Genomic DNA, 18,825 nt, shown 5'->3' on the forward strand with positions numbered 1-18,825 from the left:
TGGAAAAGGCCTATCACTGCCCTCAATATGGCTACTAGATTTGGTAATTCAGCCAGACTTCCTCCTAATTTATTACAATGCTGTTTATTTCTATAGAGCTAATTTTCCAGCTAAAACTCCAAGTTCCTTTTTAAAACGTTTTATCGGTCAGAACTTTTTCAGTGATTAAAAAGAAAATCCAAATGAATACACAAAATCTATGTAAATTGACTTAAGCTGAAGGCATCACATTACTTGACTTCAAATTATACTACAAGGCCATAGTAACCAAAATAGCATGATACTGGCATAAAAACAGCCACGTAGACCGATGGAACAGAATTGAGGTTCCAGAAACAAGTTCACACATTTGCAGTCAACTCATTTTTAACAAAGCCACCAAGACATACACTGGGGAAAGAACAGTCTCTTCAATAAATGGTGCTGGGAAGACTGGATATCTATATGCAGAAGAATAAAACTAGATCCCTATCTCTCACCATATACAAAAGTCAAATCAAAATGGATTAAAGATTTAAATGTAAGACATGAAACTACCAGAAGAAAACACTGGGGAAATGCTTCGGGACATTGATCTAGGCTAATATTTCTTTTTTTTTTTTTTTTTTTTTGGGGGGGGGGGGTGGTATAGGGGGCAGAGAAAAGCTCTCCACCTTTCTCTGGTAAGAGAAATATGTCACCAGGTGGCTTCCAGGTTCATGGATGGTAGAACAAAGTGACAGTATTGTTCTCGACAACCCCAGTCAACGTATCAAACGTATCATTGCTTGTCATGGGCTCTAATTGGGTCACATCCCTGAGTCAGTCTCCAAGGCCAGGATAATGCTAGTGCTGAGTGGCTTAGTTCTAAGCCACATGTTCTGCCCCTGACCAGGGATATAGTCAATTCCACTGAATCAGCCTGTGGGCTAGAAGAGGCAAGGAAGTAGTCCCTAAAGAATAATCAGGTTAATCTTATCAACAGGGAGAGGGGAAGTTGAGTGCAAAAACTACATACTTAACCACCCTTCAATTAGTTCAACTGGATATTTTGTGGACTAAGATACTGTTACCAGGGGTCCTTGTTCTTAGAGCTCCGAAGATCGTGGCGGACCACTTCCAAAATGGTGAGCCACTTCCAAGATAATAACAAGCCTCCTGTTCTCTGACCTGGGGTTCCTGGCCTCACGGATTCCAAGGAATGGAATCTTGGGCCATGTGGTGAGTGGTACAGCTCTATAAGAAGCTGTGGGTCACGGAAGAGAACCTAGAACCCAGTGACTAGTGTTCAACTCGATTAGGAGGAACCTGAGCACTTAGCAGTGAGGGATCAATGGCAAGCCTTTAGCCCAATTGGGAGCGGCAATGGGCGCCTTGCTGGATCAGGAGCACAGTGGACACCCTGCCAGATCCAGAGGGATATAAGTCAGTGGTGGGTCTGTGACAGCGGCAAACAGCAGTGGTGGACACGAGCGAAAGCTCAGCTCAAGCGGTAACAAACACGGACCAGAAGAAAGTGCAGTTGCAAGATTTAATAGAGTGAAGACAGAGCTCCCATACAAAGGGAGGGGACCCAAAGAGGGTAGCCGTTGCTGGCTCCAATGCCTGGGTTTATATCGCGATCATTGTCCTTCCCGCCGTGCTCTCAGGCGATTGATGATTGGCTATTTCTTTACCTTCTGTTTTTTCCTAATTAGCATTTTAGTGAGCTCTCTTTACTACCTGATTGGTCAGGTGTGAGCTAAGTTGCAAGCCCTGTGTTTAACGGTGGATGCAGTCACCTTCCCAGCTAGGCTTAGGGATTCTTAGTCGGCCTAGGAAATCAGCTGGTCCTGTCTTTCAATGTTACTCTACGTTTAGCCCTATTAAACACCATCTAATTAGATTTCTGGCAAGATATTTTGGGGATCATAATTCTATCAGGCAATGCATTCATTGTTTCTCTCAGCTGTATGTGGTCGACAGTGTGATGAATGTGTCTTGTATATTTGAATGCACTCAGGGATGAATGGATTGTAAATACATTTATGTCTGTTATATAGGCACATTATATAACATATGAACAGGCTATTAAACACAGAGCTCCTCAGCCTACCACCAGGATCTTCTTCCTGAAGTGATACCACCAGCATCTTTGGCTGTGGTCACACAACCAGATACCAGCTCCATTTTTGTCCTATTTCTGGGCCCTATTTCTTGTGCCCAAATATATTGTGAGAAATCTTAAAATGTCTAGAGTCCTGGGAAGTTTCCTAATGGAGACTAACGTTCTATGCAATTTATAAAGTCTTTGTCTAATCATCATCAACAAGAGATTATTTTCTCTACATGTCCCAGATTTCTAATGCTTTCTAAATACACCAAAAAAAAATTTTTTTATGCAGCAATAGTCATAGCAAATATATACACTATTATATGCCAGGCCTTGTTCTAAAAGCACACAGAATTAAATATTAACTTATTTCTTTCCTCACAACAAACTTATAAGAGAGGTAGGTAGTTGTCATAATTATCATCATTATTACCTTCATTTTAAAGACAAAGAAACTGGCCAGGAACAGTGGCTCACGCCTATAAATCCCAGCACTTTGGGAGGCCAAGGTGGGAGGATCGTTAGGAGACCAGCCTGGGCAAAATGGCAAAACCCCATCTCTACAAAAAATACAAAAATTAGCTGGGCGTGGTGGTGCGTGTCTGTAGTCCCAGCTACTCAGGAGGCTGAGATGGGAGGATCACTTGGGCCTGGGAGATCAAGGCTGCAGTGAGCCAACATCATGCCACTGCACTCCAGCCTGGGTTAACCAACCAGACCCTGTCTCAAACAAACAAACAAACAAACAAACAAAATGAAGATGGTCAGTGCAAACTGGGACTGATACTGAAGTTGTCTGGCTCCATAGTCCTTGCGCTCATCACAGGAGTGGCATCTGACCTGGACACTCCTTCTCTCTCACTTCTGGCCCCCAGGCAAATGTGCAAGTGAGTCTGCCTAAAACAAACACACAAAAACAGCAAAATAAGTTAGGGAACAACCACTCATTTTACAAAACAGTTTGTTGTCATAAATGAAATATTTCCAATAACAAACTCCTTTGGGGACAGACAGGTCAACTGGCTAAAAATCACTTATGACTTCCCAAAAATACTGGGACAAAGAAACCGAGGCAAAGGGTTAGGTCCACTGCCAACTAAAGATCAATTAGAACTGAAAACTAAAAAGTATCTTTGACATAATGTCCACATTAGCAGAAAAACACAACTTAAAAAAACCTTTTTCTCTTTTTTTTTTTCTGGAGATGGAGTTTCGCTCTTGTTGCCCAGGCTGGAGTGCAAAGGCGCCATCTCGGCTCACTGCAACCTCTGCCTCCTGGGTTCAAGCAATTCTCCTGCCTCAGCCTCCCAAATAGCTGGGATTACAGGCATGCGCCACCATGCCCAGCTAATTTTTTGTATTTTTAGTAGAGATGGGGTTTCTCCATGTTGGTAAGGCTGGTCTCAAACTCCCAGCCTCAGGTGATCCACCTACCTCAGCCTCCCAAAGTGCTGGGATTACAGGCGTGAGCCACTGTGCTTGGCCAAAAAACTTTTTCTTACACACATATTTTTTCCCTGGACAATGGCTATGCTTGCGGGGCAGGGGAGGCGTGCATGGGAGGAACTGTGTATGAGTCGATCAGCACAGCCTCACCCTGGAGGCCTCCTCTTGAGCAGAACTCACCTCCCAGTCCTCCCTGTGCTCCACTTAACCACAGTTCTTTTTTTGTTTGTTTTTGAGACAGAGTCTCGCTGTGTCACCCAGGCTGGAGTGCAGTGGTGCGATCTTGGTTCACTGCACCCTCTGCCTCCGGGGTTCAAGCGATTCTCCTGCCTCAGCCTCCCAAGTAGCTGGGATTACAGGCGCATGCCACCACACCTGGCTTATTTTTCTGTATTTTCAGTAGAGACAGGGTTTCACTACGTTGACCAGGCTGGTCTTGAACTCCTGACCTCAAGTGATCCACTTGCCTCGACCTCCCACAGTGCCTGGATTACAGGCATAAGCCACTGCGCCTGGCCCCACTTGATCTATAGTTCTCTTGTCGCCTTTTTGTTTGTTTGTTTTTTAAGACAAGGTCTCATCTGTTATCCAGGCTGGAGTATAGTGGCACAATCATAGCTCACTGCTTGAACTCTGGGGCTCAAGCGATCCTCCTGCCTCACCTTCCTGAGTACCTGGGACTACAGGTACCCACCACCATGCCCAGCTAATTTTTAAAATTTTTGTAGAGAGAGGGTCTCACCGTGTTGCCCAGGCTGATCTCGAAGTCCTGGGCTCAAGCCATCCTCCCACCTCAGCCTCCCAAAGTGTTGACATTACAGACATAAGCCATCCGTTGACCATGTATTAGTTGGTTCAGTTGTGCCCAAGGCACAATGCACGTGGCTACAAAATTCAAAGGAGTTGCCTACAGTTCTGTTTCTTCTGGGAATTCCATTTCATGAAATCCTAGGTGGTTGAAATGAAGAGACTTTCATGAAGGGTCAACTTGCAGAGATGAAGCAGGGCTGAAAGGATGAACTGGGGATGCTGAAGCTCCACAGACTAACATCAGTGGGAAGCCAAAGAAGGATGGGAGAGGACCGTTTTATCAGGGAACCCAGTGAAACTGACTCTGCAGAGAAAGAGACTGGCTCTGCCAAGAAAGAGCCTCCTGGTGGGAGAGAAGTGGCTCCTGCCGAACACTGCACTAGGGGAAGGCAGGAAGAAATGTCCCTTCTCTCTCTTCTCCCCACCAGGCTCCTGCCCGTGCCTTTCATGGGCAAGCAAGAGGGTGAGGGAGCCTGGGTGGAGCACTCGGCAAGGGTCAGTCCTCAGGGTACAGAATAGAGCGGGAAAGGCCAGCTCACCCTCTACATCTGGAGATCAGAGAACAGAGAGCACAATGTCTCTTTCATAGGTGGTAAACTGAGTCATTGAGAGTACAAGGAACATGTTCCAGATCAAAAAGGGCAACACAGAACTGAGATGAGGGCCCCACTTTCCTCTCCGGGCTCACTGACTTCGAGCCTGAATGCCTGGAAAGAATCAGAAAATCTCAAATGAAATCCAATCCCTCAGGTTCCTTTCCAGTACACAGCGGTGTTCAAATGGCATGAGTGATCCTCCTTTCTTCAGAAGTGGTGAGGGAGTGTGTGGCCAGAATGACTCAGTCTTCTGCCTGGATTCACTTGAGAAGTTTTAATGAATCACTTTTGTGGGTGAGGACTTGGGTATTGTTATTTTTTCCGTGAACTGGCTCCACACACTAACATTGTGTCTGTCTGATGCATGAAGGTGACTCATCTGAAGAAGTTGACCTGACCATGGTGTATCAGGCAGCCTCTAATGGAGATGTCAATGCTCTGACTGCAGTGATTCGGGAAGACCCTTCTATCCTAGAATGCTGTGACAGTGAAGGTGAGATATGTATGCATTTTGAATCCAGAATGTTCTGCTCTATTTTTTTAGAGATGGCCTTCAGACATGAGCAATGTTAATAAATGTATATCTGACCAGCCATTTTGATACTGTGGCTATGTGCAGATACCTTGGTATTTCTTTAAATAAGGGGATTAGACACAAAGTTTCAGATTCTTTTACATCGCCTCTTATAAGGAAGTCATCATTTTGAGTTTGTTTTCAGTATCTCTGTATGAATGACCAAACTAGATAGGTCAAGTAGTTAGGACAGGGTACGAAAAGAGTAGGCTATTTTTGGTAACAATGGATCTTAAGAAAATGTGACTGTAAAAGGCAAAGAGCAAGAATTTCTGCTTCTGAGAAGATGGAGTAGATGCATTTCTTTCGTATTATTTCTGCTAAATACAACTAAAAACCCTGGACATTATATATAAACATAACAAGACTCTGGAAGATGGAGATAAAATGACAGATGAGCCGAGATCTCCTGACTCAAGGAATGACATTGTGTAAGTGCCCAGGGTTTTCTTTTTGCCTCGTTAATCCCAGAGCTGATGCTGAAGAAGCTGGCAACCCAGAAATGTCAACAGGCACAGACCAAACAGCAGCAAAAACAACAAAAGCCTTCTCTCTCTGGCAAAAGGACCAGGAAAGGAACAGCCTAGAAAGACAGAACACTTTTTAGACAATAAGTCCCTACTCCAGCCAAATACCACAAAAAGCCATTGGGCTCCAGCCCCACTCATTCCAGCAAAGACTAAGTAGGAAACCTGGATTTCCAATGCCACCTTGCAATAATGAGGTGGCACCCCTTTACTTCTCCTTTACAGCAGTGCCCATGGAAGCCAGCTAAAATAAAAGGTTTAATATCAGGAATCTCATAATATAATACTCCAAATGTCCAAGTTTTAATTACTTGTCATACCAAGAAACAGGGAGATCTCAAACTGAATGGAAAAAAAATCAACAGATGCCAATGAAAGAGATGTTAAAATTATCTCACAAAGATTTTCAAATAACCGTGACAAAAATGCTTCAATGAGCAATTGAAAACATGCTTAAAACTAAAGAGAAAAATAGGAAGTCTCAGCAAAGAAATAAAAGACATAAGGAAAAACCAAATGGGAATTTTTAAAAATCAAAAATACAGTGATCACAATGTTAAAACTCAGTGAATAAGCTCAGCAGCAGAATGAGGATGCAAAGGAAAGAATTAACGAACTTGAAAACAGAAGAGTAAGAAATAGACAATAAGAAATAGATAATCTGAAGAGCCCTATAATTAGGAAATTGACTTCATAATTTTAAAATTCCCCCCAAAAATGATATCTTCAAGACTAGATTATTTCACCAGAGATTTGTGATCCTCCCACCTCGGCCTCCCAAAGTGCTAAGATTATAGATATGAGCCACCTCACCTGGCAGATTTCTACAAACTTTTAAAGAATAACCAGCATTGCTTCCACATAATCTCTTCCAAAAAAAGAGATGAGAAAACACGTTTCAGTTATGTTTATGAGCTAGTATTGCTTCACTATCAAAACCAAAGACAATGTAAAAAAAATAAGCCTGTACACCAGTATTCTTCTTGAATGTAGATATAAAAATCCTTAACCAAATATTAGCAAATAGCATTCAGTAATATACAGAAATAGGCTGGACACGGTGGCTCACGCCTATAGTCCCAGCACTTTAGGAGGCCGAGACAAGCAGATCACTTGAGGTCAGGACTTCAAGACCAGCCTGGCCAACATGGTGAAACCCTGTCTCTACTAAAAATACAAAAATTAGCTGCATACAGTGGCATGTGCCTGTAATCCTAGCTACTGGGGAGGCTGAGGCACGAGAATTGCTTGAACCCGGGAGGCGGAGGTTGCAGGGAGCCGAGATCGCACCACTGCACTCCAGCCGGGTGACAGAGCAAGACTCCATCTCAAAACAAAAACAAAAAGAATCATACACCATGATCAAGTAGGGTTTGTTTTAGGGATGTTAGGGATGTAAGACTGGTTCGATATTTGAAAGTCAATGTAATCTACCAAATTAACCAACTAAGGCAGAAAAATCACATGTTCATATCAATTAATACAAAAAAGCATTAGACAAAATTTAACGCATATTAATAATAAAAATCTCAGAAAAACAGGAATAGAGGAGAGCTTCTTCAACATAAGGAAGAGTATCTTCTACAACAACAACAACAACAACAACAAAACTCTAGAGCTAAGGTTTTACTTAATGGTGAAAGTTTGAGTGCTTTGCCCCTAAGACCTGGAACAAGGTGTGAATGTCCACTCTCACCACTCCAATTCAGCATAGTGTAATATGAGTGCAAACGGGCAAGAAAAGGAAGTAAGAAGCATGCATCTTTTACTTTTTTGACAGAGTCTCACTCTGTTACCCAGACTGAAGTGCAGTGGTGCAATCTCCGCTCACTGCAACCTCCACCTCCCGGGTTCAAGCAATTCTGCCTCAGACTCCCGAGTAACGGGGATTACAGGTACCCGCCACTGCGCCCAGCTAATTTTTGTATTTTTAGTACAAACAGATTTCACCATGTTACCCGGGCTCGTCTCAAACTCCTGACCTCTCAGGTGATCCGCCCACCTTGGCCTGCCAAAGTGCTGGGATTACAGGCATGAGCTACTGGCCCAGCCAAAAGCATACATCTTGAAAAAGGAAAAAAGAAACTTACTTTTTGCACAATTTGATTGTCTTCATAGTAAATCCTAAGGAATCTACCAACATACTCCTACAACTAAGTGAGTTCAGCAAGGTCACAGCGTACAAGATCAATATACAAACATAAATGTTATTTTTGTATAGTAACAATGAACATGCAGACATCAAAAATTTAAACTATAATACCATTTAAAATCACTCAATAAAAAGAAACATTTAGGTGTAAATACAACAAAATATGTACAGAACTTGTATGTTGAAAACTATAAAGTGCTAATTAAATAAATCTTAATAGATCTTAATAATTGGAAAGGCATAACCATGTTTGTGGCTCAACATATTAAACATGCAGTGCTCTTCAAATTTATATACAGGTTTAGTGCAAATTCTGAAGAGATATCTTGGCATAAGACGGAGATCATAATTTCTACCAAACCCCAGCAAGATGTTTTGTGTATATAGACAAGATTAGCTAAAATGTGTATAGAAATACAAAGGAACTAGGACAGTTGAAACAATTTTGAAAAGGAATAAAGTGGAAGGAATCAGTATACCCAATTTCAACTACATTCAAGCTACATGCTATAGTTTGAATGTGTTCCCCCAAATTTCATGTGTTGGGAACCTGGTCCACAATGCAGTAGTGTTGAGAGGTGGAACCTTTGGGAGATTATTGGGATTAATCCATTCATGGGTCACTGTGGGAGTGGGTTAGTAATCATGGGAGTGGGTCTGTTATAAAAGCTAGTTTGGTGATCTCTCATGAGCCCCCTTGCCATGTGATACCCTGTACCACCTCGGGACTCTGCAGAGAGTTCCGACCACTAAGAAGACCCTCACCAAATGTAGTCCCTCAACCTTGGACATCTCAGCCTCCAGAATTGAAAGAAATAAAATTCTTCTCTTTATAAATTACCCAGTCTTGGGTATTCAGTTATAGCAACAGAAAACAGACTAAGACAGTACAAAAATCAAAACTAGCTGGGTTAATACATCTAGAGTATTCAGAGTTATGCCTGATACATAATAAACACTCAATAAATACAAGCTATTATTATTGCTTTTGGAATTTCATAACCATACTGTAATTACTTTGTACCACCCAGGACAAGACAATGAGTCTCAAAGTGGCTAAGTTTCTCAACCAAAGTTTCATAGCTAGTAAAATAGCTAGGAACTGGAACCTAAATATTCTGTGTCCTTGGTTAGTGCTCTTTCTGCTCCTTATTTTATAGTGCAGATGTCTTAAAGTTCTTGAACACTTTACCACGTGGCAAAATGGATCATTTAAGGACACAAGATGCTGAGGCTACCTTCCTGCACACCTTACCTAACCAAGTTGCTCCACCCTTTATTTTGTGTATTTTATTTCAAATATAAAATATTTCAGGCCGGGCGCGGTGGCCTGTAATCTCAGCATTTTGGGAGGCCGAGACGGACGGATCACGAGGTCAGGAAATCGAGACCATCCTGGCTAACACGGTGAAACCCCGTCTCTACTAAAAAATACAAAAAACTAGCCGGGCGAGGTGGTGGGCGCCTGTAGTCCCAGCTACTCGGGAGGCTGAGGCAGGAGAATGGCATAAACCCGGGAGGCGGAGCTTGCAGTGAGCTGAGATCTGGCCACTGCACTCCAGCCTGGGCGGCAGAGCGAGACTCCGTCTCAAAAAAAAAAAAAAAAAAAAAAATTTCAAACATAAGACAAAGTACAGAGAATAACATGTCAAACTGCTATGTACCCACCACCCAGAATTTAACAATTTTGACAATTTGCAATTTTTTCCTTGGATTTTTTTAAAGGAAAAAAGTTACAGAGCAGTTGAAGGCCCTTTTTATCCTTTTCTGATTCCACCCCTTTTCCCTTCATTCCTTTAAAATAACTAACCACTATTCTGAAGCTGATGTGTATCTTTCCTTTTTCTGTTTTTCTGCTTTGACTACTTCTCCTGGGTTTATAGCAATCTGGTGTTATTTTGATTTATAAAATTTACATAAATAATAGTGTATATCTTTGCAATTGGCTTTCTTCACTCAAAATTATGTCTTCAAGATTTATTCAAGTGGATCTGGATTAACTTAACTTGGACATTTGAATTGCTCTATGACACTTCTTTGCATAAATCTAACATAATTTATGTATTTCTCTATTAACGTTCATTTATGCCATTTCTTGTTTAATTCTTCATTATCATCTTTGATTATATCTCTTTGTTCATCAATGTGAAAGTTTCTTTATGAAATAAACTTGGAAGTGGAATTACAGGGTTATAAGGTATGAGCACCTATAATTTTATGAAATGTTGCCACATTTATCCCCCAAAATGGTTGTCCCAACTTATACTTTAACCAACAGTATGTAAGAGTTCCCCAAATCCTTGACAACACCTGGCATTTCAGATGTTTTATAATTGGTAATCCAATATGTATGAATGTCATTGAGAAATGACATTGAGAAATGTAGAAATATGTATTCTCTAATCATTTGAGAGATTTATAATCTTTCATGTTTATTGGCTTGTGTCTGCTGTCTCTCAAATTGCCCCTACATTGTTTATTTCTTTCTGATTCAATTATTGATGTTATTTATTTAGTTAAGCTCATAATTTTTTCTTGGTTTTATGAATTAAAATAACCTCCCAATCTGTAGCTGGCCTTTTCATTTCATTTATGGGATCTTATGTAATACAGAAAATTTTTAATTTGAATATAATTTAATTTAATAAAATGTTTTCTTTATAGTTTGCAGTTTTTATGTCTTCTTCAGTAAGGCCTTACTAGTCTTAATGTTATAAAATATATTCGTCTATATATTTTATAAGTTGTTAAATTTTGCTTTTCATATTTGGAAAGTATTTATGTATGATGTGAATTTTAGATCTAATTTTAATGTATCCCTTTTTTATAGCCAGTTTCTCAGCACCATTTATTGAATACCTTTTTTTCCTAATGATTTGTGATGATGTCACTTTGGTCATATATTGAGTTCCTTGATAGGTCTAAGTATTTCCTGAACTTTTTCCTCTGTTCTGTTGACATGTTTATTGTTTTAATTACCATCGCTGTATAATCTTGTTGGTTCAAAAAGCAATAATCCTCTTTAGTTCTACTGTAAAATTGTCTTGAAATTTTTTTTGGCAGTTTAAACTTCCAGATAAATTTTAGGATTTTTTTCAAGTTTCACAACAGCTTTGTTGAGTTTTTATTAGACTTGCAATGAATGTATAGATTCATTTTCAGGAAATTGATGGCTCTATTATATTGAGTCTTTTCTGTCATAAACATAGTATATCTTCCCATGTTTAGTTCTTCTGTTATGTCACCCAATAAGTTTTATACTTTTTATCCACATAAGTCTTGCTCTTCTTCAGTTAGATTTATTCCTAAGTACCTTATTTTTGTTGTCGTTGCCAATGTTTTTTGTTACTTTTCCCATTGCTTTTGTTTAAGGAAGACCTTTTCTTTTATATATGAATTTTATATACAGGAACAATGCTATACTCTCTTATTTGTTTTATTTTGAGGGTTTTTTCCCTTCTATTTTCTACAAGGACAAATGTACCAACTTAAAATAAATTCTGGAACCCAATTTGGAGATAAATCTGTCATTCCTCCCTAAACCTCAGTTAAAGACACGTCAGGAAAATTATTTTAAACTTAAGAAATATTTGGGCAGTGGCTCATGCCCATAATCCCTGCACTTTGGGACATTGACGTGGAAGGATTGCTTGAGCCTGGAAAGTGAAGGCTGCAGGGAGCCGTGGTCACACCACTGCACTCCAGCCTGGGCAACAGAGCAAGATGGTGTCTCAAAAAAAAAAAAAATTAGTTCAGTAATCATTTGGTTATGCATTTCAGAATTGCTGTTTAATATCTTCCCGGTACCAGATACAGTGGTTGGTACTGAGGATTCAGTGATGAGCATGAGAGATGTGGTTCCTTCCACTTCGAATTTATAGCTTAGAAGAGACAAATTTTAAACACATGATTATGCTCAATCAATACATGATTATAAAATATTAAAAGCATTACTAGAGAAAAATGAAGGATGATGAAAAATTATAACATGGACATCCAGTTCACAATAGAGGGTCAAGAAGGTGTTCCCTGAAGAAATTTATATGTAAGCTAGGCTCTCAAGATAGATGTAAATTAGCTAGATATAACATATAATTTTATGAAAACAGTATCTAGGGATTCTTTTCTTGTTTTTGTTTTTGTGAGATGGAGTCTCTCTCTGTCACCCACGCTGGAGTGCAATGGCACAATCTCGGCTCACTGCAACCTCCACCTCCCGGGTTCAAGCGATTCTCCTGCCGCAGCCTCCTGAGTAGCTAGGATCACAGGTGCGTGCCACCATGCCCAGCTAATTTTTTTTTTTTTTTTTTTTTTTTTTTTTTTTTGTATTTTTAGTGGAGACAGGGTTTCACCATGTTGGCCAAGCTGTTCTCGAACTCCTGGCCTCAAGAGATCTGCCCACCTCGGCCTACCCAAAGTGCTGGGATTACAGGCATGACCACACCTGGCCTATCTAGGGATTCTTTAGCTTTACTTACTGAGTATTTCAGATTCACAGATTGCTTCAATAATTGCCTTTTGCAGCATGTCCTTTTTTTTTCTCTCAATAGTTATAATTACCACTTGTTGACAGGAAGAAAGGAAGGGAGGAAGGGAAAGGGAGGAAATTTTTCAACTATTTTAAGACATAGCACTTCATTGCTGCTTTTTCCCAGTACAGATGACTGAAAGAGTTTTAGAAGGAAAAAAATTGGAGAAATTGAGTTGCCGACCACAACTCAATTTCTGGTGTCCTAGGGACTGCACTGCAAAGCTCATCACTCCCTCCTGGCAATGTTCAAATTCAAATATTAAAGAAAACTTTGGCAAAAGGGACACTTAGAAGTTAAGACTCAGCCACAACTCTGAACTCGGTGCTCCTTCAGTGAAAACAGAAATCTTGGGATTTACCCTTTCTCGGGGATTTCTCAGGGTCATAGCTTGCAGTTCATCTGGAGAAGAATCACAATCTCCAATCCAAAGACATCTATACAAGTCTCAGCTGGGCAAGGGGTGAATCTGAGGTTTGATTTCTTCACCTGAAGGAATGAGAAGCACCTGGATCCTGCCTCATGAGGCTGGCTTGTTCCAACAGCCCTGCAAAGTTCATCAGAATGTGTAATTTCATCTCTATTTTTATTCAGGAAGAAAACATATAAAAAACTAAATGCCTTGGCCTATATTGATTCTGAAAACAGAGAAGCATTTCAGTACAGGTGGTCACTTTTTCAACAAGAATTTGTGCAGTCCAAGGCTGGGCACTGTTGCTGTCCCCTAACACCCGCCACCTCCAATGAAAGTGTGCTGAACCCATCTCAGATAGAGCGGCTTTCCAAAGGCACTCCCAGATGCTACATTGTTCAAGCTAAGTCAGGATAAATCTTAAACTATGTCTTAAACTACGCTGATCCCTGACACAGTCATAAACAATTTTTATCGTCTACCCAAAATGTTTTACTCAGCCAATTATTGCAAAATTGCAAAAGATTGTAAAGAGCCAGTAAAAAAAATACATAGTTTATAGAGATGTAGCAACAATTAGCTTTATCTCCCTTCAGTCTCACATAAACAGCTGGGTTTGTATTGCAAATAGCAAAATAAATGAACAGGCCAATAAAGCCTGATCATCAGTTTCATGGGTCAAACATGTTTAAAGGCTGTTGAAATGTCTCATTCCAGGATGCACGCCCTTGATGCATGCGGTTTCTGGACGTCAAGTGGACACAGTGAAGCTGCTGTTGAAGATGGGAGCGAATATTAACATGCAGGATGCTTATGGCCGCACAAGTTTATGTCTGGCCACCTACCTGGTACTGATTCGTGTCTGTCACAGGGTCTAAGGAGCAGGGTAGGCTAAGGGTGTCATTATGGGGTCCCAGTTGCAGAGGACCATTCTTGGATCTATGCAGCTGGCTAAAGGAGCTAGAACTTGAAGCTTTACTCCAATCATCTTCAACATTTATATCCCCACTTAGAGTTGGTTTCATGAATTTGGGCCATTTTGGATCTTCCTAACAATCCTCTAAGATAGAAGTGATATGGCCATTAGGGAAACATTCTTTTCTATCTTAACAGCATCGGAATTTCTCTCAGGATATTTCTGGACACACTTGGTGCTTCTAAGAACAATCTCCCTAAATAACCCCAACAGGGTGGGAACACTGTGAAGGTGCGGTTAACATCTGTGGGGTAGAATTGGTCGAATAGAAGCTTGAGGCTGAGGAATGTGGAGAACAATGAGAACTGGGGGAGGTGGTGGGAGGGACTGGACAATAGAGAACAGGGGAGACATAGCAGGCTCTTAAAGGGACAATGTCAAGCAGAGGACTCAGCCCACAATCAGGGTTCAATTTAACAACTGTGTCGTAATGCTAGTCCTCACCAGTAGAGAATTCGGCTCAGCATTTCCCAACATTAGAGCAAGCTTGGTTAAGCCTTACTGAAAATCCTCAAGACCCTCTCCTCTCAAACTCTTCCTGCAATCCTTCTGGGAGGTCCTAGGGGTGCCTTGAGCCCATGTCAAACAACTCCTAACCACCACATGGAGGTCATCCTTTTTCTTCCTCTCCAGAGAGGTACCCAGAAATCTTCACTGTGACCACCATTGCTGCCAGTGCAGCTTCTTGCATTTGCTACAGCTTGCATTTGCTACTGCTGCCCACTGATGGTGGTGAATTCACTCTGGACCAGCCCCACTGAAGGTGTCCTGCTGAATTAAATCACTTCCCTTTCCCAAACACCACCCCCTTCTGCCATGAGCTGGCATAGATTGCAATGAAGCATTACCCAAGTCTTATAGAGATTTCCTTTAAAGCCTACTTTTTCATTTTCTATTTGTGCCCTCTCTATAGAACTCACATGCAAATCTGGGAAGAAATTTTCAAACTGTGGTCCACAGATCTTTTGTGTAAACATCCCTTGTGGTGCTTGTTTCAAATGCAAGTGCCAGGCTGGTCCGATGGTAGAGGGTTATCAGAACTTATTCACATTAGTGTCGAATGGAGGTACCAGGGGTATACCCTAGACCTCCTGAGTCAGATACTCTGGGAGCAGGACTAGGGTAATTGGTGTTGGGGGAGTCTGCATGTTAAACAAACCTCCTTGGGAATTTTTTTCTTTTCTTTTCTTTTCTTTTTTTTTTTTTTTTTTTTACAGAGTTTTACTTGTTCCCCAGGCTGGAGTGCAGTGGTGTAATCTCAGCTCACTGCAGCCTCCCCTTCCTGGGTTCAAGCGATTCTCCTGCCTTAGCCTCCGGAGTAGCTGAGACTACAGGCGTGCACCATCACACCCAGCTAGTTTTTGTATTTTTAGTAGAAACAGGGTTTCACCATGTTGGCCAGGATGGTCTCGATCTCTTGACCTCATGATCTGCCCAAAACTTGCCCATCAAGTTTAAAAGCCACTGGTCTGTGCATATTAGCCGAAGTCCCATATCTCAGACAGACATATGGCTGTCCTCCTAGCCCCCTCCCTTCTAGCACATGCCTTAAGAACTGCTCTTGCTATGGACTTTTCCAGTGTCTGAGCTGAAGAAAAGAGAAAACTGGGATAAGGGGGTGGAGGAAGGGGATAGAAGGGGTTTCTAAAGTTGACGGCCACTAGCACATAGAATGTAGTGAAAGTAAACTGTCCCCTTTCAAAGTTCAAAAACTCAAAATTTTACATTTCTTTGACTAGAGACTATGCAGGGGACTGGGAAGAAGTACTCCTCTAAATCACGGTGAATAACAATGGATACCCTTGGAGCCTAGAGAGTTGACACCTTTGCAGACAACTCTTTCTCGGAATATATTCTAAGGCGCTGCATGAGGAGAGTCTGCCAGCAGGACACCATGTGGTGCCACCTTTTAAATTCTGCCCCCATCTCCGTGTGGCTCCCCAAGGCAGGACCCTCCATCATTCTGCTGAGGCTCACAGGAAGTGGTTGTCCTGGGGACTGCACTGTGAAGCTCATCCCTCCCTCCTGGCAATGTTCAAATTCAACAATTAAAGAAGAACTTCCCAAATGGGACACTTAGAAGTCAAGTCTCTGCCACAACTCTGAACTCAGTGTACAGAAAAACTTACTACAGATGTGTCAAACTCAAATAAAATATGTAGAGTTGAGGCTGGGCACGGTGGCTCACACCTGTAATCCCACCACTTTGGGAGGCCAGGAGGCTGGAGGATCACCTGAGGTCGGGAGTTTGAGACCAGCCTGACGAACATGGAGAAACCCCGTCTCTACTAAAAATACAAAATTAGCCGGGCATGGTGGTGCATGTCTGTAATTCCAGGTGCTCGGGAAGCTGAGGCAGGAGAATCACCTGAACCCAGGAGGCGGAGGTTGGCGCCATTGCACTCTAGCCTGGGCAACAAGAGCGAAATTCCATCTCAAAAAAAAAGAAAAAATAAAATAAATAAATAAATATATATATTATTTTATATATACTATAAAAATAGTATATATAATAGATATAAATATATATAATATATATAGAGAGAGAGATATTAATCTCTACATTTAACGTATTATTTGATATGTAAGAATTGCGGCCAGGCATGGTGGCTCATGCCATTAATCCCAGCACTTTGGGAGGCTGAGGCAGACAGATCACCTGAGGTCAGGAGTTCGAGACCAGCCTGGGCAATATGGTGAAACCCTGCCTGTACTAAAAAGACAAAACATAGCCAGGTGTGGTGGCGCATACCTGTAGTCGCAGCTACTTGGGAAGCTGAGGCAGGAGAATCACTTGAACCCAGGAGGCAGAGGCTGCAGTGAATTGAGATCGTGCCACTGTACTCCAGCCTGGGTGACAGAGTGAGACACTGTCTCAAAAAACAAGGAAAAAAGAATTGCAATTCAGGGCATACACACACACCAGGTGGTCCTCGGTATGTCCAAAGAATGAAGAGGAAGCTGTAGGTTTTATTAGAAGGGGAAATGTTACATATTGTTTTTCTAGAAAGTTCATTGGCACTAGTCGAGTTTTGGGGAGCTGGCAAGCTCTGATTGGTGAGTGACCATGGTGGGTAAAATTCTTCTTTTTGTTGCAGCAGGTTTTTCGGAAGCCATTAGATAAAACAAGTTACTACAGGCAGTTTCAGCAGCCAGGCTTGCAGATAACTGCATTTTGGAGCAATGTTACGTGCCCGGCCTGCTTTTTCCCCTGACTTCTCAACTCTGGTTTAGTAGTTGGATACAACAAGAAGGACCCAATTTAAATGATCAAATTTCACAAGTGTGCGACATTGGTTAGGCAAATCACTGTATCTCTTTGTGCTTTCTCCTTCAATTGTAACATGTAATAAAAATTTTAAAATTCCCATCACAGCTGAAGAATAAACACTGGGGGAATCAGCCAGCACATAGTAGGAATAAAACTCATTTCTTGGTTCTTAATAGTGACTGACCAAGTGTTTCAGAGAGTATATTCAATGGTTTTTCTTTTCATCTTCAGGAAAAAAAAAAAAAATCAGAAAACCATTGACACACACAGAGTTCCAGGAAATGTTGCAATGATTTTTAAAAGTGTTTCAAACTTTCCCCCACCAAAAGATCTGCTTTTCAAAAACTGTAAATCTTTGGCAACTCTAAAATTTGCCCAGCATGCCTGTCTTTTGGGTCTCTGGGTCTAATTTCTCCTTTTGATCTGAGAACTTGATGATTTAGACATTAACAACTAAAAACAGATTTAATGCATCAGTAAGCCATGACTCAAGACTGGAAATGCCAGAAAAATACTTGCTTCTACTTAAGACTTAGATATTAATGGTCAATTCTACAAAACCATAGTCAATATTTATACTCTGAGTTTTGTTGCATTTTTGTTGATTTTCCTTCCAGACTTCAAAACCAAAAGGTTATTTTCTCATCATTATCTTCCTTCTTCTCCATGCATTTATTAGCATGTTAATTTTTTTTTTTGAGACGGAGTCTCGCTCTGTCGCCCAGGCTAGAGTGCAGTGGCGTGACATCAGCTTACTGCAAGCTCCACCTCCCAGGTTCACGCCATTCTCCTGCCTCAGCCTCCCGAGTAGCTGGGACTACAGGCACCTTCCACCACGCCCGGCTAATTTTTTGTATTTTTAATAAAGATGGGGTTTCATCGTGTTAGCCAGGATGGTCTCAATCTTCTGATCTTGTGATCCACCTGCCTCGGCCTCCCAAAGTGCTGGGATTACAGACGTGAGCCACCGCGCCCGGCCAACATTTTGATTTTTATTGCTTTCAATGTAAGGAGGAAATATCTTCAGTCATCTTTCTCATTTTACTGGATAATTCTGAGGTTTACCTAGACACGAATGTAGGAAGATGGGAAGCCTGCTTCTGAACAAAATAGAGGGTTATCCTATTATTCTTCATAATAATAATTTCATCTATTTTTAAGTCTACTTATAATTGGGCAAGTAACCCAAGCCATTCTGGATGAATGTAGAAGACATCCTCTTTAGCATGCGAGCCAAACTTGGTTATCAATAGTTATGGGTCAGTTAAAGTAGCATGGGAGGGAGGGCAAGCCTGAAATTATACCTGCCCTTTGAAATGGGAGAGACAATGAGAAGATGACCCAGCAGTAAGTACTGACCGAGGATGTAACAAGCATGAGGTGTGGCCATATCAGGTCTCAATCTAGACAATTGTAGACAGCAGGTTTCAGCAGTTCACATAAAGTTCTTGGGGAATTTAC

At 41.3% G+C, this 18,825-nt stretch overlaps 1 protein-coding gene across 1 annotated transcript in view; it reads left to right on the forward strand.

Moving 5' to 3' along the window:
* The window catches only part of ANKRD55 (ankyrin repeat domain 55), a 132,126-nt gene that overhangs the window by 36,987 nt on the left and 76,314 nt on the right, over positions 1-18,825 (forward strand). Inside the window, exons 3-4 of the mRNA XM_011942923.1 lie at positions 5,294-5,416; positions 13,835-13,965. Of these exons, the coding sequence (XP_011798313.1) occupies positions 5,294-5,416; positions 13,835-13,965 (254 nt within the window). The remainder of the gene's footprint in view (positions 1-5,293; positions 5,417-13,834; positions 13,966-18,825) is intronic.

Source organism: Colobus angolensis, unplaced genomic scaffold (assembly GCF_000951035.1).
Source record: "Colobus angolensis palliatus isolate OR3802 unplaced genomic scaffold, Cang.pa_1.0 Scaffold212, whole genome shotgun sequence".
Classification (NCBI taxonomy): domain Eukaryota; kingdom Metazoa; phylum Chordata; class Mammalia; order Primates; family Cercopithecidae; genus Colobus; species Colobus angolensis.